The sequence below is a fragment of the Gopherus flavomarginatus genome, chromosome 1 (genome assembly GCF_025201925.1).
Source record: "Gopherus flavomarginatus isolate rGopFla2 chromosome 1, rGopFla2.mat.asm, whole genome shotgun sequence".
NCBI classification, from domain to species: Eukaryota; Metazoa; Chordata; order Testudines; family Testudinidae; genus Gopherus; species Gopherus flavomarginatus.
Genome location: NC_066617.1, coordinates 122,906,872 through 122,930,538, shown reverse-complemented (window position 1 = coordinate 122,930,538; position 23,667 = coordinate 122,906,872). Strand labels below are relative to the sequence as shown.

Genomic DNA, 23,667 nt, shown 5'->3' with positions numbered 1-23,667 from the left:
ATTATTTTAAGGAGATATGCTTAGTGTCACAATGCACTGAAAGGTGTATGTATTGCAGTAAAAATCTAGAGGTCAGCTTGCTTCAGCAAACATGGCTCTTACCACTCTGTTTTTGCATGAGATTCTGTATTGCTCTCCGTTACTAAACGGTTTCTTTCAGCTTGTATATATGAAGGTCAGTTTGAGGTCAAGCAGAACCTTTCTGAGGGAATGAGTAATAGACCAATCTTGTTAACCAAGTGACAACTTGTTCAATCCAAACAGTAACAACCATCCCTGCTCTTGAATTTCTGGACTGTTTGGGGCCACAGATAGAGCATTTAGTGGTGCTGATTCTCTTCTATTTATCTGTATTTCAGGATTATTTTGATTAGGATGAAAAAGAACATTCTTAGAAACATTAGCTCCACAATGAAATTCTACTTCTTAAAAACATTATTTACATTCTGAAATTCTACTTCTTAAAAACATTATGATTTAGGTCAGAAACCCTATGTGAATCAAAAACTTAAGAACATAAGAAAGGCCCTACTGGGTCAGACAAAGGGCCCATCTCGCCCAGTATCCTGTCTTCTGACAGGGGCCAGTGCCAGGTGCCATAGAGGGAATGAACAGAACAGCTAATCATCAAGCAATTCATCCTGTTGCCCATTCCCATCTTCTGGCAAACAGAGGCTAGGGACACCATTCCTGTCCATCCTGGCTAATAGCCATTGATGGACCTATACTCTATGAATTTACCTAGTTCTTTTTTTAACCCTGTTATAGTCTTGGCCTTCACAACATCCCCTGGCAAAGAATTCCACAGGATGACCGTGCATTGTGCGAAAAAAAAATCCTTTTGTTTTAAATCTGTTGCCTATTAATTTCATTTGGTGACGCCTAGTTCTTGTGTTATGAGAAGGAGTAAATAACACTTCCTTATTTACTTTCTCCACACCAGTCATGATTTTATAAACCTATCCTTTGCATTACTAGAAATTCCAGCTTCTTCTAGCCTTGTAAACCATTTAGGTGAGAGGGGTCCCTTAGCGAGGGCTTGTCTACATGGTGAGTTACTAAATGGCAAGCTCGTATGCTGCAGATGCACAGTCAGGCTTACTGTGCAGTAACTTGCCAGATCGATAAGCCCTGAGTCCTCTAGTGAATCTTCAAGCATTTGAAGTGATTTCAGCCATCCCTAAATTATTTCTAATCCTCCTATCACCTTGACCACCTTACTTGTATGATATATTCCTTTCTCCTATTTCTTCATTATCTTTTCAGGTAGTGTGTACTGCATGGCAAGGACTCTGTCTTTCCATATATTTGTACTGGGCTTGCATATAGGCAGTGCTACTGGTAAAGGTAATACATAAACCAGGGGTGTCAAATCTACTCTTTAAGAGCATTTTGTAGCACAGGAGACTCCAACAATCTTTCCTTGGTAGCTTGTACTGTTACTTGGAGTATTCTTATATAGTTATAAGATTTCCCCTAGTATTTCTGCTAAATGTCCATACTGCTGCTTTAAACGCATAATGTTTTATTCTTTCCTGACTGACTACTGAAAATAATTGACCACCTTCCTGTTTATAACATCCCTTAATGTAGTTGTATATCCTTTCAGACTTTACATTAACATCTGAAACAGGATTTTAAGCTAAGTAAGCAAATTGCAATTTGCTTTGGAAGTAAGAACTGTTCTTGATTCTCTTCATACGGTATCCAGAAAGGAAATGTGTTTCGAGCTACATCATTCAGCTAAATCTGATCCAAAAAAACCACCTAGCACTCCTGAGACTTCATGTAAATTTGTGACGTTCCCTGAAGACTTTTAGATCTAGGAATCAATGATTACAACTAATGCATATCTTTAGTTTTCATTTGTGACAGATAAAATAGTCTTAATTTTAATGTATGATCTCAAATAACAATATGTTGGAGATCTCATACATATTTGTTAGGTAAATGGGATGGAAATACTTTACTGTAGAGGTTGGAGTATTTTATAACATATGATGCTCCTTTTAGTGAAGAGAGAGGCATCTCACATGCCACCTTTCTGGCAGGGGCATGCCAATTATGAGAAGTTTATCGTATGCCATGCAGTGCTGTAAGCATAGCTCTCATTTTGTATAAACAATTTACATTCTGCTGTGTTCTCCCACATAGTATTGCAAATCTGAGCCATGAAATGAAGGATAAAATATTTGTCAAATGTAGACAGCTACACTTCCAGACCAGTATAATCAATACATTGATTCCTAGAGCCTCAGGACTCCAAGAAGTGTAGGATACTATGTTGCTGAGTGCTCTATAAATGCCTACAAAGGCAGACAGAAGTGTCAACAAATACTTAACTGGATACAGAACTAAGATTTAGGTTACAAAATTAAGCTTTATTGTTGTGCTTTTTTATATTTATAAATAGATCGAGACTGGAGATTTACAGGATTTAACAAGAACAGAATTCCCCCCATATACAATTTTAGATTTTTTTTGTTTTGTTTTACAATGAAAACTAGTTGTTGTTTTAAAATATCATTTCAACATGCCTCTGCAGGTCTGTAAACAAAATATTGAAGCAGCTTTGGACTAATCTATGAAAATTAAACTCACCGGTCTAGCTTCATTGTCTGGACTGAAAGTAAACAAGCAGTACAGAAAGTAAACAAGCAGTATAAATGGCAAAAGGACATTTGATTTTTTACTATTATTTCAGTTGTAGTAATCTAAAGCAGGGGTCGGCAACCTTTCAGAAGTGGTGTGCCGAGTCTTCATTTATTCACTCTAATTTAAGGTTTTGCATGCTAGTAATACATTTTAACGTTGTTAGAAGCTCTCTTTCTATAAGTCTATAATATATAACTAAACTATTGTTGTATGTAAAGTAAATAAGGTTTTTAAAATGTTTAAGAAGCTTCATTTAAAATTAAATTAAAATGTAGAGCCCCCCCAGACCGGTGGCCAGGACTCAGGCAGTCTGAGTGCCACTGAAAATTAGCTCACGTGCCGCCTTTGGCGCACGTGTCATAGGTTGCCTAAACCTGATCTAAAAGGTTATTAGGAAGAAAGTAACACTATCCTCTCTTGTGTGTGTGTGTGTGAGCGCGCACATGTGTATTTATACCTATAAATGCACAAAAACTTAATGAAAAGATTATTAAAGTTGCAAAGTCAAACACTCAAAGTTAGGAAATGCCAGAATTAAGGATGCCTATGTAACCTCTGGGTATGCACTGGTACTCTTTAATTATGTGATCACATACTATTGTTTCTACAGAATTGCTGCCTTATTCAGTGCACAGGATGGACAGTGCTCACTTAATGAGCCGCTATTCAATATTTCGTTTTTATTTCATTTTTTAATGTGTGGCCCCAAGATCCTGTGGAAAAATAGTATGTGGTCATGTAATTAAAGAGTTTATCACAATGCACTTACACAAGGGGATCAAATTAAGGTTGCACACGCAATCTTAGTTCTGACATTTCAACATTTTGAATGCTTGACTTTGCAACCAGAATAATGTAGGTTGTGTGTGTAATTTCTTAGGTTTTTTAAAAAAGCAAACTGAAAAAACAAATTCCATCACATGGCATCATATCGACACCCAGACAGTTCATCAACAGGATTGGAACTTCTAAATCCTGACCTCTGCCACTTGATCAGTTCTGGGGTTGGTGTCTCTCTTGATCTGTGGCCAGATGTTTCATTGAAACTGGTATGTTCCCACAATAAGTTGCAGTTTCAACAAACTCTCATTTTCCAACAAAAAAAATTGTTGAAAAGTCCCCCACTCGCTCTTGTTCTAACCTCCTCCTCCACCCACCCCAATCACTCAGTCTTCTTCCAGTGGCTCTCCATCTCCCTGTCCAGCCATTCACAGTTTCCCTCATGCGGTCCCCAGACATTGTCCCCAGATCTTTAAAAGAACAGAATTTTGTCACTGAATTTGTACTTCCATTTTTTACATATTTTTGTGGCCTTTTGACTAAGGTAATGTCCATACTACAAACTTTTGCCGGCATTGATATGTCAGTGAGCGGTGTGAAGAGTTGTGACCCCTGAATGCCATAGCTGTGCTGGCAGAAGTCTCTAGCACAAACACAATTATATTGGTAAAGCTGGGCTTCTTTGGAATAGCTTATTTCATTCATAGGGCATGGTTTTAATACACTGGTACAAATGTATTCATGCTGGTATTGCTGCTTCCACACTAGGAGTGCTTTGCTGGTATAGTATGCAAATATTTCTTTAATAGTAAAGTGCTCCTAATGTAGACATATTCTAAGATCAAGCATACATCAGTTTAATATATGATATTTCCACTACTGGGAATTATATCCTGCATTGAAAAGTAATATAGCAAAATACATCTCTAACTCGATATAACACTGTCCTCAGGAGCCAAAATAAAAAAACCTTACCGCATTATAGGTGAAACCGCATTATATCGAACTTGCTTTGATCCACCGGAGTGTGCAGCCCCGCCCCCCCAGAGCACTGCTTTACCGCGTTATATCCAAATTCGTGTTATATTAGGTCTTGTTATATCGGGATAGAGGTGTACAATATATCCAATAAGTTCTTGGAATGTTTGGGGGATAATTTTTGGTTTCAGAAGGTGGAGGAAGTAACTAGATGGATAGCCATTTCAGACTTGATTTTGACTACCAGGGAGGAATTGGTAGGGAATCTGAAGGTGGAAAGCATTTGGGTGAAAATCATCATAAAATGATGATTTTAGGATTCTAAGGAACAGACGGAGTGAGAGCTGCAGAATAAGGATAATAGACTTCAAAAAAGCAGACTTTAACAAACTCAGAGAGCTAATAAGTAAAGTCCATGGGAAGAAAATAAGGGGAAAAGGAGTTCAGAGAATGCTGGCAGTTTCTCCAACGGACAATATTAAAGGCACAATAGCAAACTATTCCAATGTGATGAAAAGATAGAAAGAATAGTAAGAGCCCCATCCAGAGCTCTTCAATGACCTGAAAATTATTACAATCCTACAAAAACTGGAAGCATGGACAGATTGCTAAGGATGAGTACAAAAGAATAGCACAAGCATATAGGGACAAAATCAGAAAGGCTAAGGCACAAAATGAGTTACACCTAGCAAGAAACATAAAATGCAAATAAGATGAGGTTCTATAAATACTTTAGGAATAAGAGAAAGATGAAGGAAAGGATAGGTCTTCTACTTTGCGGGGAAGGAGAGCTAATAATGGACAACATCAGTCTTCACTAAACACCTCCGCCTTCCTGAAGTGAAATATGCATTAAAAAGGTTAACGGTGACCAGATACTTAACACAATTAATATCAGCAGGACGTGATGAAATGCATCTTAGGGTATCTAAGGAATTTGCTGAAACAATGTTGGAACCATTATCATATCTTTCAGAACTCATGGTGATGGGTGACATCCCAGAAGACTACCACTATTTCTTCAAGGCTTAGCCAGACAGACAGCGATAGCGATCGTTCACCATTTGGTCCACTCTTGTGCAACTGCAAAGGCTTGACAGCCTAAGAGTCCGACATCCGAACAGACATGATGAACCCATATAATAGGGGGTTGGTCTCTGGGCTGCCTCCACCCTTCGGTTGGTGGAATTTTATCCCAAATGTAAGATGACACCCGGAGAACAGTGTATGCGGGAATGTCTTGTGGCATCTTTGCAACATGTCAGAAAAACATAAGGTGCTGCCTGTGGACAATGGCCCCAGAAATCTGTACATCCAAGTGACCATAAACATCTACATTACTAATGAAGTCATTCCATTTTATGCCCAATATACGATGTTGGTATTTTGTGTGGAAAGCCTCCAGCTTTGTCCAGTCTGAGCAGCGTAGTGTCCATTTTTTGCAGCTGTACAACCGTATGGGAAGGATACAGCTCAAATAAATCCAGAACGTGGTTGTCATATTATGAAGATGATTATTCCATATCTGTTGTAAATGGCCCATGGCAGATGCTGCGATGCTAATCCGATGGAGAACCTCCATGTGAGAGAATTGGAGGAGCTGGTAAGTATAGAACAGAGATAGCAAAAGCTGGAAACTAATTCAACAATTTCATTGTTCAAAGAGATTGGAGCCACAGGTGGACCTTGTTCCTAGATTTTGCAGTTTTGTCTTTGACCATGAAACATGGAGACCAATCTTAGCTGATTCCTCCTCCATATGCTGGAATGCCTCACAAAACCTGTCGCGGCTCTGTAGTAAAAGAACATCAGCAGCAGCGTAGTCAAGGTCTGAGTGAGACATCACCGATCTCAATGCCCACGGACCAGATGGAATGCTGCATTATGAAATCCATTGCCCAACAAAAATGTGCAGGGGCCAAAACGCAACCCTGCCTAACACCAGATATTCATTTAAGGCACTGACGTCCAGTTCCCCAGACGAACACAGGCAGTATTTCCATTATGCAGCTCTCTATTCAAGTCCAGCAGAGTGTTAGGGACACCTATGCCCTTTAAGGCATTCCATAATGCGACAAGCTCTAGTGAATCAAAAGCAACCTTAAGATCAACATACGCTATGTGCGGGGGCTTCCTGAACTCACAACGTATCTCCAACAAGCAAAGAGCCAAAATGGCATCTAATGTGGACCTGTTCCTTGTAAAGCCTGACTGTTGGGGACAATGCTTCCGATGTAGCATTGCAGGCGTGCCAGCAAAACATTCACAAATATCTTCCCTGGAACAGAGAGCAAGGTGATCGGCCCGTAGTTTTTACATTCAGTGTGTGGTCCCTTGCCTTTAGAGAGAGTGAGATCACAATACCATCTTTCCAGGCAGTTGGCAGGGTTCCAGTTCTCCACACCAGATGAAAGATGACCAGAAGTGATTGTGCTACAGGATCAATAGCACATTTTAGCAGCTCTGAGGGGATGCCATCAGCACCAGCTGCACATCCATTTTTCAGTTTAGAGATGGCACACTTCACTTCATCCAATGTTGGTGCATCAGTACAAATGTCTGGATCTGGAACTGCAGTGACTGCCAGATCATCCAGCTCTGAACAAGTGGCAGCTGGAGAATATCACAGTGTCCTGAACCAATGTTCTACCCAGCATGAGAGAAGGTCATCATCTAATTTACATGGATGGCCTTGGCTGTCGTTCAGGATGCCGTTTATAGCAACTGCCTCTTGACCGCAAATGGTGCGGAATGTTGGCTTCAGGTTGCCCCTGGCTAAACCAAATTCGACATCATCCGCCACTTGGTTATAATATGCCTTGTGACTGAAGTGCCAGGGTGACTGGAGAAAACTGGAGGAGAAAAAAACCCCATAGTATCTATCTTTAAAAAGGGGATTAAAGAAGAACTGAGGAAATTATAGACCAGTCAGCTTCACTTTCACATCAGGGAAGATACTGGAAAAATTACTAAACAATCAATTTGTATGCACCTAGAGGATAATAGGGCTATAAGGAATAGTCAATATGGATTTGTCAAGAACAAGTCATGCCAAACCAATCCAATTTCTTTCTTTGATAGGGTTACTGGCCTACTGGCTGCAGGGGAGGGGAAGCTGTAGATGTGATATATCTTGATCTTAGTAAAGGTTTTTGACTTGTACACCCCCATGACATTCTCATATGCAAACTAGGAAAATGTGGTGCAAAACTGATTGAAATACAATAGTGGAAGTATTTATCAGTGGTTTGCTGTCAAACTGGGAGGAAATATCTAGTGGGATCCTGCAGGGGTCTGTCCTGGGTTCACTACTATTCAATATTTTTATTAATGACTTAGATAATGGAGTGAAGAAAATTTGCAGATGACACCAAGATGGGAGAGGTTGTAAACACTTTGGAGGATAGGATTAGAATTCAAAATGTCATTGAAAACCGGAGAATTGGTCTGAAATCATCAAGAGGAGATTGAGTAAAGGCAAGTGAAAAGTACTACACTTAAGAAAAGATTCAAATTCCAAACAACAAAATGGGGAATAACTGGCTAGGCAGTAGTACTGCTGAAAAGGATCTGGGGGATTTATAGTGGATCACAAATTGAATATGAACCAACAACATGAGGCAGCTGAAAAAGGGCTAATATTTTGGGGGGGAATTACCGGGAGTTTCATATGTAAGACACGGGAGGTTCTGTGTCCCACTCTACTTGACACTGGTGAGGCTTCAGCTGGAGTATTGTGTTCAATTCTGGGAACCACGCTTAATAAGGACGTGGACAAACTGGAGACCGTCCATAGGAGAGCAACAAAAATGGTAAACACTTGAGAAAACCTGACCTATGAGGAAAGGTTAAAAGAACAGGCATGCATAGTTTTCAGAGAAGACGACCGAGAGAGTGGATCTGATAACAATCTTCATATATGTTAAGGGCTGTCATAAAGAGGATGGTGATGAATTGTTCTTCAATTAGAAGTGAATAAATGAAGACTCGGCACATCACTTCTGAAAGGTTGCTGACCCCTGGTGTAGTTATACTTGGTCCTGGCTCAGCACCAGGGGATGGACTAGATGACCTCTCGAGATCCCTTACAGCCCTGCATTTCTATGATTGATAGAGGAGGAGGGGTAGGAATCAATTTTTTAATAAGGCTTTTCCATTTGAAAACGTGCATGGGCTAGGATCTTATATTTTTCCAGAGGACAACAAATGTCCTCCTATCTTACCTACACAATCTTCAGGTGGTCCTTAGGTGTTTAGCTTTCTGCCCACCTTTGCATATCTGTGCACAAAGACTGCAAGTCACCCAGAACAGTTTCCCATTATAAGTGTGTGTGCTTGCCATCAAAAGATTTAATCAAAGTTACACATACTGAAAAGACTATTGAATACCTCAGTAATGATCTGCTATTTATTGTAGAGTGTTGTCTATTAAAACATTAATGCATAGCAGTTTCATGACTTTATAGTTTGTCTGTCCTGTAAATCTAAATATAAATACCAAATGATGGGTGGTAACATCCCTGTTTACACGGCAGATAAGCCTGTGTTTATTCTACTCCATACATATATATACAATAATTTTCAGAATCAAAGAGATTCAACAGACACAATGCAATCCAACTGCTTCTTACTCAATTATTTTATTTGGCATTCTGCTATTGATGTGGAGGGAACCAGGCAGATTCTACTCCTAATTACATCAGGGTCAATTTGAAGCAACTCTACTGAAGACAATCTGGATTTGCACCACATATTCTTACTATTGTTTGTGATATGACTTTCACAAGTTTCAACACACTTTTACAAATTAGATTACACTTAACTTTACCCAGCTCTATAGTGCAGCCACATTTGAGATGGGACACATTAGTCACTATATCTAATAAAGTAATAAACACTATATCTAATAAAGTAATAAACACTAACATCAGGTTCCGCTCAGGAGGTGAAGGAGGATATTGTGACTAAGAAGAGAAGCAGGAAAGTTTAAGATGCTGATACTTTGCCAGGACACTCATGTTAACATCTCTCCTTTATACTCTTTAGATGGATAATCTCTAACAGTCACAGGGGCAAAAACTGGGGATCTCAGCATATTGCAGGGTTCGTGTAACTATGGTATTCACAAAATAATTCCAGCAGCAGAGAAGAAGAGAGGCTGTCCATGAACTGACTTCTTAATGTTCATTTGGATGTTCAAGATCCGGAATTCAAACCTCCAGAGGCGTATCTAATCCCAAACACTCTCCCTTTCTTGCCCCCACTCCCACTGCTTGATCAAACATCAGGGGCCCTTATCCAGCACTGCTATCTTCAAGGTCTTCCAATGACACCCTACCCCCTTTAGTATCTGAAGGGGACTGGCCATCCTCTCTTCCATCTGTTATTGTTGAGGCACTCTAACCCCACTAACGTAAGGTTCTTTTTGAGAGCAACCAGACCCTCTTTTCCAAAGCAGCTGGAGATTAAAACTCTATGCCTGGCAGCTCACTCTGCAGGGACCGATAAAGCCCAGTAGAGAAGACTCAAAACCCTACCAATTCTAATCCTGCTTCCTCTTTGAGCATGGGTGCTAACAACTTTCTTCCAGTCTAGAAAAAGTGTTGGCTCAGCAACTTTGGTTAACAAATAGGCAGGACTGTCCATTTCCCACCCCTCTTTGCCCACCTGTTCTTGGAATGGCATAAGCTGGCACATAAACCCTCTTACCCCATGTGCCTGAAGTCAAGATCCTCTTAGCATGCAGAGGGATATAAGAGGGGTTCATACTCCTCTTTACTCTCCTGTTGTAAGCAAGTGGGGTGGAGATGGCCTGGTCTAGTAGTCACAGCTGGGCTGAGGTCTGTCCACCAGGAACAGGCGTTACCAGGCAGGAGTTGGAGGAATCGCAGGGTCAGGTCCCATAAACAAGAGTCAGGATCAGAGTCAGGCTGGGTTCAAAGACCAGATATCAGAGGGAGTACTGGGTTAGAATCAAGGGGAAGGAGTCAGAGATCAGGAGATAAGGCAAAATCTGGCACTGCAGCAGGCCAAGGTCTATGTAGATACCCAGAAAGCTTCCTGGGACAACCACAAGGGTTAAGTAGGGGCACTTGGCCAAACAAAGGGCCGCAGGGTATTATCATTCTTGATCTCATGGGCGGTACTTCCTGCAGTGCATACTCTCCATGATGCTCCCTGGCTGTACCTTTGCATTGTTTCTTGGTGGCACTGTAGGAATTTCAGCCACCCTAGGCTTCTCTTGATCTGGGTTCTAGTCCCTAAGTCCTTGAAGCTGTGCAGCCCATAGTTTGGTAGGAAAATCTGTTTCTCTTTCTTATACCATCTACTTTCTCTCTCCACCCCACTGTACCCTTGTTATTTTCTTTTTCAGGTTAGCTAATGGGTTCATATATACAAAATATAGAAGAACATATGTAATCTGAAAAGCAAAGTAATTTGACAATTTTTAGGTGCACCTGCCCTACATGTATACAGTGTATAAGTGTGCCCACCACATATATAATGGAATTTATAACACTGCATTCGGCTTTTCTCCATCACCACAATAACTGTACCTGTATCATTTCCCTGACTGGTGTGCCATGCAGAGAAGTTAGCCAAGATTTCAGTTGAACTCTTTCTCCCAAGGAAGGTAAGTAAGGAAAGCCAATGATGAAAATGGAGGTGGAAATGCATAGGACATCAGCAAGCAGCACAGGGGAGGAGGGACCAGTTTTCTACCCATTGCCTTGGGAAAGAATTTATATTTTTCAGACAGTAGTTTGTAATCAACCTTCCCTGAAATTAGAGGTAAAACTAAGAGCATAAAATCTTATTCTGCTCTCTACCCTCCTTCCTTCATTAAAGAGCTCTTCTATGTTTTTTAAATTGGTTTTTAAGGACTGGCTCCTGGGAGACCCTAGAAATCCATGCTTGTTGCATGTATTGGATGCAAGACTGCTACTAAATTTATCTGTGAAACACAGCATGAATATGTTTCCAGTTTATGAAACTTCTCCTTTTCTAGTGCATAAATGACTAGCTTATTATTAGTCTGCCTGGAGTCGTGCTTGTAAAGTAGAGAAGATAGTCAGCAAAGGGAGAGACATGCCAGAAGAATGAGATGCATCTATTAAAACATATACTTAATTGGCTTATGAGCAGCTAATTTTAAAGTTATACCATATTGCAGAGAACACTGTATTCTGAACACTGGGGCTTGATCCTGAGTGGTACAGAGAATCTGCAACTCTCATTAAATTGCATGGGATGTACTGACTTCTTGCGATCAAGACAACTGGATGTTGTCTCAGTGATTTCTCTTCCTTCCTCTTACCCTTTGCAAAAGTGAGCTTAGCGCTCAGGAAATGTCCTTTAACCTTGCTCTGAGAAGGCCATGCCCTACAGGTAATTTAGTTTCTTTAGCTCAAGGCTTTCAAAAGTAACTAGAGATGTTTGGGTACCCAGTCTGTGTTTCAGAAAGTGCTGAGCACCCACACTCAGAAAATCAGGACCCTTAAGAGGTCTCAAATTGAGCACTCCAAAACTACAGCAACCAAAAACTGAAGCACCCAAAATTACCAGTCATTCTGAAAATTTTGACCTATAATTTCTTGGATGAGACTGAGAATAAATATGCCAAATAGAGACAGGTGCTGTGGCAACTTCTGTGATGTAGAAATTTATCCAGAGACCAGCCAACTCATTTCATGTACACAAGCCACTGAACAATCATCAGATGGTAATGACTTCTGGTTACCATCATACTGGACTACATTTGAACTAGCAACCCAGAGATCAAAGATCCCATTAGCAAGCCCTGAGCTTTCCAGTCCTCATGAAACAACTTTTTAATTAAATGGAGAATACTTATTGGACCACATGAGAAAACACACGCTGAGACAAGAAGCATTTCTGTCAGACACATCTCACCTTTTCTTTGCATATGGCATCCTTTTGTAGTTTAATTTCTAATCAAAAGAAATTAGAAGGACATTTTGTTGCCCTAAGAAATCAGGAGCAGAGGGTAAAAATTGCCAGAGCCAAGCATAATGTAGACCAGAGTAGAGCAAGCCTTCCCAGACAGCTTAGGGCATGGCTACACTTGCAGATGTAGAGCACTGTGAGTTAAAGCTGCCTTCGTAGAGTGCAGTAGGGAAAGCGCTGCAATCGGTCCACACTGATAGCTTCAAGTGCACTGGCGTGGCCACATTTGTGGAACTTGCAGTGGCATTCGGAGTGGTGCATTATGGGCAGCTATCTCAGCATGCAAGTGACTGCAACGTGTTTTTCAAACAGGGTGGAGTGGAGTGCGACAGAGAGTGTGCTGTATATATGTGGTGGGAGAGAGTGGGTTTTTGGGGTGCTGAGTGTGTCAGCATGCTGTCTTGTAAGTTCAGACCCTCCTCCTCCCCTGGCCTCTCTCTCTCTCACTCAGAGCAAACAGTAAATGTTTGCTTTTTCTCAGACCTGAAAAGCAGCCAGCTTCTCCGAAACAGAACTTTGACAGGGCTTTTCCGCATTTCTGAAGCTGATTTCACAACAATGACAAGAGTGGCCACTTGAATGAAGGGGATTATGGGACGTTTCCGGAGGCTGATCACAGTGCAGTAACGCAATATCTCATTCACACTGGTGCTGCGGCACTCCAGCGGGGGTGCAGCAAACGTTAGTCCACTCGCCAAGGTGGAGTACCAGCAGTGCTGTAGCTGCAGAGTCAGAGCGTTCTACATGCCTTGCCAGTGTAGATGAGGAGTGAGCTAGGGCGCCCGAGGCTGCTTTATTGCACTGTAACTCGCAAGTGTAGCCAAGGCCTTAGTCAATGAATCTACAGTCCAAACTGATTGAAGGTCAGAGTGTGAACGTGAAGCCAAGTTAGCAGTACAGCCACTGCTGCTACTTAACTGATAATTATTTAATAGGTTAAAAACAAGTCACCACAATCCCAGCCATCTGAACCCCCGCTCCTCTCCAGCAGTTCAGCCATCTCTGAAACTGGTCCTTTTAAAATGAATATTTAGAGAGCTATGTACTCTCCCTAATCCCCAAAGACAGTTTCCCTATTGGTCTTAAACACACATGCAACATGCTAGGGACATTAAATATTTAAAGTCAGAATATTTAAAGAAAAGAAGACTTCTATTGAGATCCTTGGTCTCTTTTGTTAACATGTTTGTAAAATATAAACCAGAGTGCGCACGTCTCCTGCGAAGGTATGTAATTAGGGGAAACTTTCCCCTCAAATCCCAAGCACAAGTATTTACTCTTGGCCAGCCATTCCACAGACTGCATTGGAGGAGTCAGAGTTATGACCTTAGCCCACCCTTCCATGCCAATCTGCAGAGCTAGACAGACTCAGAGGGTTGTACATTGCATCTTGTAAGGGTGTGCCACAGTTGGAAGGTGTGATTCTGGCTCCTCTAGGTATACCTGGACTAGTTTTGATCTAGCTATACAAAAGCTAGCTGAGTAACAACAATGTAGTCACAGCAGCAGTGGCTATGACATGGTCGAGTATGTACGCAGGGTTTGGGGTGGGATTGTACTCAGGAGGATAGACTGCACTGCCAACCGTGCTGCAACAGCTAACATATTATTGTTACTCAAGCTAGCTTTCATCTAGCTAGATCAAAGTTAGCTTGGGAGTGCCTACATTTGCTGCAATCACACATCAGGACTGCAGTGAAGACATATAAAAGTGTGGCACAGCAAATGTGCTCTGTGAAAGGCTTTCAGGCAATGTGAGTCACAATGTCTTTTGGAGCACCTGATGGGGCTATAAAACTGCATACCACACCCAATGCAAAGCTGGATCTTCAAGGAAGAATTGAGCCCTTTGTCTCCAGAAATGCCAACTGTGGGTGTAGCCAAAACAAGTTCAAGGTTCTGTTTTTGAACCTTGGCGTGTCCCCTAAATCACCATTAAGAGTTTTGCCAGTCTGGAGAGAGAACATCAATGTGGTGCTTGTCATTTTATTTGTTCCAACAATAAAAGGGTGCTCTGGTAAGTCATGAAAGCACAAAAATATTGTAATGTGGCAAACGTGGTATGCACACATACACTGCCTGAGCACAATCACAAATATTCCGATATTCCTTAGTGCTTTCCATGCACTAAAGACCTAATCCTTCAAGATCTTTGCATGCAGAACTCCCATTAAATTTCAATAGGTGATGTTTGTATGTATGTAGAGAAGCTTAATACTTTGGATTCAAACCTAAACCAGAGAAGGGGGAGTAAGAATAATGCTGGAAGGCAATGCTCATCTGAGGTTATTTTTAAATATATATCTTTAAGTATCTGATTTTGTAAATGAGTAATCAGGGTATGAAGTCCTTACTCACTGGGCAAAGGGATTAGGTGAAGTCTCCAAAACCTCTCCTTTTAATTTCTTTTCTAAAGACATGGTTTATAGCTAGTAAGCCAGTTTGCAAAGCACGATTTACAGGTTTAATCACAGAAATCTCAACACCCAGACAAGCAAGGGCTTGACCATGCATCATTTGCACCCTAATTTTGTCCAATTGTGTGATGTTTTCACACACAGATTTCTTAAAACAACCCCTCCCCCAAAATAACTTCAGAAAATACATTTGCTGACACAGGTTCTTTTTGCTGGAGATTATGCATGTCACAGACTAAAAGATACCCTCAACAGCAGAGACACTTTCTGATGCACAAAAGGCACCCAGCTCTCACTGAAAGTTAATGAGAGCACAACATTAGAAGCCAGTTCTCAATTGCCCCAGGAGCAGGTGGCAAAGGTCACTTTGAGGTAGCATCTTGATCTAGGAGCATGGTTCAGCCCCATCTCCATTACTCACTTTATGTCTGTACAGCAGTGTTAAGATGCAAAGTGCTGTATAAGTGCTAAGTATCTGACTGATCATCTGTTACTAGAAACTGAATGAATCCATCATATAGAATGAAATATGCTTTCAATTATCCTGGAAAATAGCAAACTTCTCAGCCAAGAAGGCAGGGCCAGCGGATTCAACTGAAGGTCAGCTCAAGAGTTCCAATTACATCTTCATCCTGATACAGAGGCAAAGCTGAAAGCAGACAGTCAATGAACCAAAGCTTGGTATTATACTGAGCAACTCAAAGTGCTGAATCAATCAGAAGACTAGGAGTCTGTTTATTCTTATTTTCTGACTTTGTTAATTTTCTCTTACCTGAAAGTCAGAAGCCCAAGTGCCTCCAAAGGGTTAGAAAAGGTCCATTCCCTCAACACTGTGTACATTTCTGATATGCTCTTTTGATCCCAACTGGGGGCACTGCCCAGTACCAAAGAAAGGGAACAGTTTTCATTATTGCAGTAGGAACGATAAAACCATAAACATCTTCTCTCTTGCTCCAACAACCTGGAAGAGAAGATTAGAAATTCAGTTAGAAATTAAAACCACCTAGAGCCTTGTGTAGCAGCAAACTATTGTAAAGAGAGGGCACTGCTTTCTAGCTACTTGTTCTCCTTGGGATTGGATATCATTTTCTGTGCATCAGTTCTTATGAAGAAGTGATATTTATAATCTGGATCTGTCAGCCTTGGGACATATAAAGATGAACTCTCAAAAGAGATGCACATACAAATATTTCACTTTGCCAAACTTGCGTGCTCTCTTTCTCTCTAGTTTTTTTTTCAGTGTGTGCAGTTCTGGGCAGAGAAATTACTGTCGTATCCACTGCCTATTCTATAGCATCTCTAATTAACTGTGGTGACAACTACTGATTATAAACACAGCTAATCAACTTTCACTCCCTCACTCCCAACCACTGATCAACTCAGGTGAAAGCATTCATATACATTCTAGGATATGAGACTTAGAAAACATGTGGCCTTTTTACTCTCTCCCTCCCTCTCTTCTCACACACACAATTGTTCTTGGTCCTTGCACAGGGTGTGCAAAGAGGATAGGTAGGAAGAAAGCTCCTTTCACTTTCCAAGCCTCTTTCAAGGAACCAGTCTTGCCTGCTGTGTATCATTTTACTCATCTGCAGAATGGGTGTAGTGCCACCTACCTCACAGAGAGAGGCAAATGTCATATTAATGAAATGCCTTGGCATCCTCCAATATTGCAAAATTCAGTAAGCCCATGAAAAGAACCCCAGGGTTAATGTGTACCGTATGGCCTTCAATGCATCAACAATTCATATGCCTTTTCTTGGTCCATAAAACAAATAGCCTACTTAAATCTTAGGGTTCAGTATCATCACAAACAAAAACTTAATCAAGATAAAATTGCTAATGTAAACAGGCAATCCTCGTTTAAACTCAAGCTCTAAAAACAAGCTTGAAAAATGTACAATAAATCACAAATAGACAATATTCATAATTAATATTATAAATATCACTAAGGCTCTGAAAGAACATAGGAGGTGAAACACTAGATTAGATCCATGATTTCATCTATCTTGTCCAGCATCCCATCTTGGACAGTAACCAGCATCAGAGGTATCAGAGGAAGGTTCAAAAATCTCTGCTGTAGGTAGTAATGGGATAACCTGCCTTCAGGGAAATTTTCTCCTAACTCCTAATAGTTGGAAGTTGAATCAAGCCCTGAAACATGAATGCTTGCATCCATTTCTAAACACTTCCCCCCATGATTTCCTATAACAACTTTTTATTAGCCAAACAAATAGCTTACCCCTTTCTGAATCTTGCTAAGTTTTTGGCTTTGGTAATATCTCATAGCAATGAGTTCCACAGGTTAATTGCGCATTATGGGAAAAAAGATTTCCTTCAGTTAGTTTTGAATTTGCCAGGCATTTGGAATACGTGTTGACAGTACAAACAATAAACATGGGGTTTAGTGTTGCGAGGAAAGAATTTGCTTTCCTTACCTCAGAGGGGTGTGAGGAGAATAAATTCATAATTGTGTGAGCTGCTCAGATATTATAGTGACAGGGGCCGCATAAGAGACATTTTACCTACTGTCATTTTTTACTAGTAGTAGTTTTAAGCAAATTATTATAATAAATGAAGTATATTTTAAGCTTCAGATACAGGTAGTGGCAGCATGATCCATGATCTCCTTAGTGTAGCTCAACAATTCACAGAGTGCTCACAATAATAGCAGCCAGCAATCCTTGTGTTTATGTGCAGAGTGTGTGAGTGCCACACACTGCAGAGGAGATAAAGCTTTAGCTTTTTGATGGCCTGCCATGCGTTCCTTTACACTACGACAGCATTCAGTGAGACAGTGCAACTAGAGGATACCTCTTGCATGTTGACTTCAAGAGATTTTCTAGTTTCCCAACAGTATCTCCTGAACATGACAGTCTGTTCAGATTAAATCAGCTAAAGCTTAAAAATGGCTAGATAAAAGACCAATGATTTCTCGTATCTACCCCATTGCTCTTCAGTGACAGGGCAGTCTTCTCTTTCCTATCTTGTTTTGCTGGGTTACTGTCTTGTTTGATGGCTGCCTTTAAAGATTTGATCGGGGTAAAGGTTTTAGGTTTATCTGTCATAATAAAAGTTTATGTCTGAAAAGATGTTCAGTCTAGGTGACAATAATACTTTACGCATATATAGCATCCGAGGATTGTTGTGTTGACAAGGAGATTTCCTGGGCCCAACAAGAGATAAGATGTTAACCAACCCTTCTTCACTATTACAACATTGAGCAGTTAAGCGTGGTTTGGCTTACTCTGATTGCAACAACCACTGTAAAAAAAAAATATCTTTGAACTTTTATTAATGGAACTGAAAAAGAAAAAATGTTAAAGCTTTTAAAACTAAGAAAAAAATAGTACAGGTATTAAAAAATATACAAATGAAGCTATAAGGGGTGTGTGTGTGTGTGAGAGAGAGAGAGAGAAAGAAATGGAGAAGTGGACCATTTAAAATGACCCTTCTGATTCGGTGTCTCGTCATGAGTGTTCATGATCTCACGTATAAATCTTATCAAAAGAATGTCCCCTTCAGAAGTTACCAATCCTGAGCACCATACTGAAATAGTTTTGGTTCTGTACTAACTTGGAAGTAATGATTGCCTACTGAAGCACCAATGTCACTTCTCGCAGCAACTACGTTTTCCTTAAAAGATTCTCATCCAAGTACTGACCAGCTCCAGTCTTGCTTAACAGCTCTCAGCGGTTGAAAGTAGAGAAACTTAAATCACACCCTGTCTCTTTAGATGTGAGAAAAGACGGTAACATTGAATATACTAGCAGTTTATTGTAGCCAACAGAAATGTATAACTCAATAAATATCTTTTTCCCAAACAAATAAAATTAGTAAAGAAACCTTTCTCCTTTACATGTGTATAACAAAAAATTATTAATTGGAAGTTTAAAAAAGAGAGACTTAATATGTATTTATTACATTACTATGACATCTTTTGCCTGTGGTGAAGGATTAATGAACAAGTGTTAGTGACTTGTATAATGCAAGCATTGATACCACTAACCCCACTGTGGTTCTCACTATAATTGTTATTTTAGACAGTACATAATGCTACTTGATAATATAACCTACATATGCCTAGGATTACCAATCTGCCTGAGTAGATGATACAACGTTTTGTTTTACTTATTCTTTATACGCCTGCTGTGAAAGCTAAATTCTGCATAATTGTTTCTTTGTTTACTGAGGAACATGATACAGATTTCCTTTCTAATGCTTGTATGCCACTTGGTGAGTACGATGGCCTAATAGTATGGTTTATCATTATTATTTACTAGTGTTGGTTTTTATCCAGCCCAATTTTTAAAATTGCTAATACCATTATTATTGGAAATTATATAACTTGAGACAAATGTTTGTGCTTCAAATCAGCAGTTTGCTTCTAGTGTCAAGAAAACCAGAAAAGATAAAAGAATAGCGACAAAGTGTTCTAAGCTATAGAAAGGCATTGTCACCTTCACGGGGCTTGTTTTAGCTTCATTGCCACCTTTTCCTCTCGTCTAGAAGTATTACTTCATCAAATAAATGAAATCAGGCTATATAGGTGGGAAATTTAGCTTTTCAAGAATTGAACACATTTAAGAGTGATAGATGGTGTTATGCACAGCATGCCAGATGTAAGCAGGAAGGCTTAGGTGCACTTACAGCAAGAGAGAATGTTTCTGTGAAAGTCTTGCTATATGCTTCAAGCACTCTTTAACTGGCTCTTCAAGGTCATCTCTTTTCTCTTCAGGGTCAGGTTTAATAAACTCCAAATTAGTATCTGGAAAGTCAACCTATTAAAAAAAAAGATGTCTTGCATATAAATTTGTATAAAAGATTTCTCAGATATCTGCGTGTTCTAAATATGTAGAGACAATGTGAACAATAAGGGGGAAAGTGAGACAGAATAATTGCAAAGGGGTGTTTATTGTATGAATGAATTTTACTCAAAAATATTGGGTGACAATCCTGGCCCCATTTCAGTTAATGAGAGTTTTGCCTTTAAATTTAATGGGGCCAGGATTTTACCCAGTGTATCTGAGCCTCATTAGGTCTGCATGGGACTTCAGGTTAAAGGCTTCTCCCTCCCTGTTTTTAACTAGAGATGGGCCTGAGCTGCAAAGTTTCAATCCAGATCTGCACTTCTCCAGAATAGTGCGGGGGAGCAGGGGTTCAGAGTCCGCATATTGATTTGGATTATAAGAGACAGGGATCAAACTGCAAGGTTCAGATCTGGATATTAATTTCCCCAGAGTTGGGAGGAGGGAGGGAGACAGGGGTTGGCACAGGCCCATTTTTAGTTTCATCAAGTTATGAGAAAAAACTCAAAAATGGGGTTTTTTTTTTGGAGGATCTATTCAATTTGAATCAACAGCCTCCCCAAGTTTTGATATGTATCTGAAGTTCTTGGTTTTGCAATTGTAGGCTGGAAAATTCAGTAGAGCAGGCTGTTTATGGTAATTCCTTGTTTCTGATTGGCCTGTTAAGGGCTCAAGAATAGCCTCTCATGATTTTTCTTCACTTTAACTTCCAGCTCAGTCTGGGAAGTTTCATTAAATAACGTAATAAAATGGGAGGAAAGCTGCTAACCAAACTTTTTCAAAGCTCAAAAGTGTTTTGGGTTTAGGTGGCAGGTTAGATAAAAATTCTGTTTTTTAATCCAGTTCAATTTGTGTATCATAGAAATTACATCATAATGTATGAAAAGACATTCACAGCAGGACCAGAAAAGCAGTCTCTCTAACCAATACATTTGCACACACTCATTCTCACAAACTATTAACAAAAAAACACCACCAATAAATGAGCTCTCAGAATACAGTACTCCTAGGAACTACAGCACACACCAGTCACATCAAAAGAGCTATTTTTTAAGGCAGTATGTTCAGTGTCTCCTACTGTCATATTTACAGGCATAATTGAGTATGGGAAGGGAGTGGGAGTTTCTTCTCTGCTGTTTCTTAGAGCAGAGAGACAGATTTTAAATTAGTAGCCCTCTACTGCCTCACCTTCAGTTTATTATTAATACAGAGAAAGCTATTTTAAGGAGCTGTCTTTGACTGTATTATTCCAACTAGAAACTCTTGTTCTTACTTATTAAAAAATAGGGCATTTTTAGGTCAGCCTCATCTACTCACATTACTTGCCTTTGTGTTTCATTTGCTAATAACGATCATTTGGTTTTTGAATATGAAAAGCAATTGGTTGTGCCTTTAAAATTACCAGTTCAATCTGCGAACAGGACAACACTGGGGACAGATAAAATGTCTTTTCAATATTTGAAGGCCATATACTGCCCTTCGTCTACACGCAGAGCTCATAGTGACATCAGTGGCAGCCTGGCATTTGGTCATGGATTAAGAGTGGTATAAATACAGATGCACTTTGTAGCTCCTTCCCCACAGACCTTTCTGCAGACTCAGTTAATTGTTAGTTGCCTGCGATGTGTATAAAGATAAGTAATTCAGTGGTACACGGGATACAAGTGGGACAGAAACGCAGCTGTGAGAAGGGTACCAGGTCAGCAATTTGTGTCAAGGAACATGGAAGAAAAAGTAATCTACTCAGTGCCTAACCCCCACAGCCTGTATCTGATTTAGCGAGTACAGTGTATAATTGCTGTTATGTAGAATTTTATTCCCCCACACTTAAAAAGGCTGATAGCGTACAAGCAGAGGTCTCTTATGACTTTTAACTGTAGGATCAGGAAGAACCATGTAATCAATCATTTACTGTAAGTTGTTTGATGATAAGTCCTTGCTTTGCTTTCTCGAAAAGCAATCTTTACCTGCAGTGTCACTAGCGCTGGCAGACTAGTGTCACAAATGCCCGGAGCTATCATGGTTGTTGGAGGCTCACTGTATAATGCCATGCTAAGCAGCACGGTTCCATGAATGAACTTTCTGCAAATATTAACATACATAGACATAATATCGGATCAGTACAGGAGATAAACCAGACAAGCTTGATTGAAATTATAGCAGAAACATTGAAATCAATGACTCGGGGAATAAGTATCTACATGGGTAACAAATATTTAATAATGTGCTCTCCAATCTATCAGAAAAGAGTATAACAAAATCCAACAACTGGAAGTTCAAACCAGATAAATTCAGACTGGAAATAAAGCATACATTTTTAATAGTGAGAGTAATTAAACACTGGAACAATTCACCAAGAGTCATAGCGGATTCTCCATCGCTGACAATTTTTAAAACATGATATGCTCTCTAGGAATTACTTTGGGGAAGTTTTATGATACATGTTACACAGGAGGCCAGACTAGACCATCACAATGGTCTTTTCTGGGCTTGGATTCTATGACTCTACGAATGGGACAGGTCACAAACCCTAGGCTGGTAGTTCAAATCTGGCCTAGGTCAGTAATGTCTGAAAGTTGCTGCCCTCAGTAGCCTATAAGAAACAAGTTTGGTAAATGGTCAGTCCTGGTCCACTGGTTGAGGCAATACAGAAGACTCCAGTTCAGTTCTGCGCTCCAACACAGACTTCTTGTTTGATCTTGGGTAGTCACAGTCTCTTTGTGCTTCAGTTCCCCATCCGTAAAAAGGGGCTAATACTACTTCTCTACCTTACAGAGATGTTGGGAGAATAACTGCTCTGAGGTGCACAGATGCTATGGTAAGGGGGGCATATAGGTATCTAAAATGGATAGAAAATATCCACCACAACTGGCCATAGTTATGCACCCTTGTAGTATGATGAGGCCCTGAAACACAACTCTTGTATCAGAGGCCCAGCCTGAAGCCTGAACCAAAGTACTTCTAGGCATTGCTAAGCAAAAGCTGGGCTGTAAACCAGAGGCAGACCTCACTCACAGAAGTGGTGAGAAGAGGAACTTGTGCCAAGATGATATCAGGACACTTCACAGCCATAACAAGGAACAGGCAGGTGCATCTTAAAGACAGGACAGCATGATGGATAGATCTGTTTGCCAGGAACAACATGATGAAAGGGGAGACAGCACCCTAATGAGCCAAGTGGCTGTACCTCAATACTTTAGCAGGGATGAGTAATCTGTCCTGTAACTGTATAAAAGTAGGTCCCAGAGTGCGCATCTTTATCCAGTCGAGGGGGCAGTGGAGTGTCCTGCTACTGACTGAACTGTGTCCATTGCCAGGGGGCACATATTCGTAGTACGTCCTGTACAGTCTATAGGAAACTATTAATGTGCTTCGTTTGACAATAAACCTGGCTCGGGTTCCTTTGTACCTTACTAGAGTCTGTGGTCTTTGGGGTTTCTCTCGGGGTTTGCTGTGTCAGCTATCTGCGCAGAGCCAGGGCAGCACAAAGAGGGAACATGCACGCAGCCAACTGTTATCATCATCGAACAAGAGCAGAGCACCACACTGGTAGCTACTGACAACAACTTTATTTAGTAGTATCAGTCTGGAGGACTGAAGGGGCAAGAGGACTGAAGCACCCATAGAAATGGTCCCTCTAGGTGGAAGGAGATAGTGCAAGCTTCCCCACTCAATTTGTTCAGTGGATAAAGAGAAGATTATGGCCTCTAGCACCTGTCTGAGCACTACATTCACAAACAAAAGTCTGATCAGAAACATGCACGCACACTGTCTTCAGGTAAGAAAATTCCAGGTCAATATAATTCATTCAGTGGTGCCTGAATACATTTGGAAAGACATAGGTGCAAGTCCTAATCATAATTAATCCACTCACTTGAATTAATCTTCTCGGCTCTCTGAGCTAAGCGGTGAAAACGTTATCTAAAAGTTGTATCTGTTTTGCCTTTTAATTTACTCACATCTTAATGGCTGGTGGGGTTAAGATCAGAAATCACAAGTATGTATAAAAGGGCTTATTCAACATTTTTTTTCTACTCCTAAATAATTTTTATTTAGTGACA

General features: G+C 40.3%; 1 protein-coding gene across 4 annotated transcripts in view; it reads right to left on the bottom strand.

The window, feature by feature from the left end:
* PIK3C2G (phosphatidylinositol-4-phosphate 3-kinase catalytic subunit type 2 gamma) overlaps positions 1–23,667 on the bottom strand; it is a 307,432-nt gene that overhangs the window by 197,207 nt on the left and 86,558 nt on the right. For all 4 annotated transcript variants that reach the window (XR_007776329.1, XM_050967900.1, XM_050967911.1 and 1 more), the window contains 3 exons: positions 21,574–21,688; positions 19,449–19,579; positions 15,571–15,759 (listed from right to left, as the gene is read on the bottom strand). Coding sequence is in view for 3 of the 4 variants with exons in the window: in XM_050967900.1 (XP_050823857.1) it covers positions 15,571–15,759; positions 19,449–19,579; positions 21,574–21,688 (435 nt within the window). In the remaining variant the exon portion in view is untranslated. The remainder of the gene's footprint in view (positions 1–15,570; positions 15,760–19,448; positions 19,580–21,573; positions 21,689–23,667) is intronic.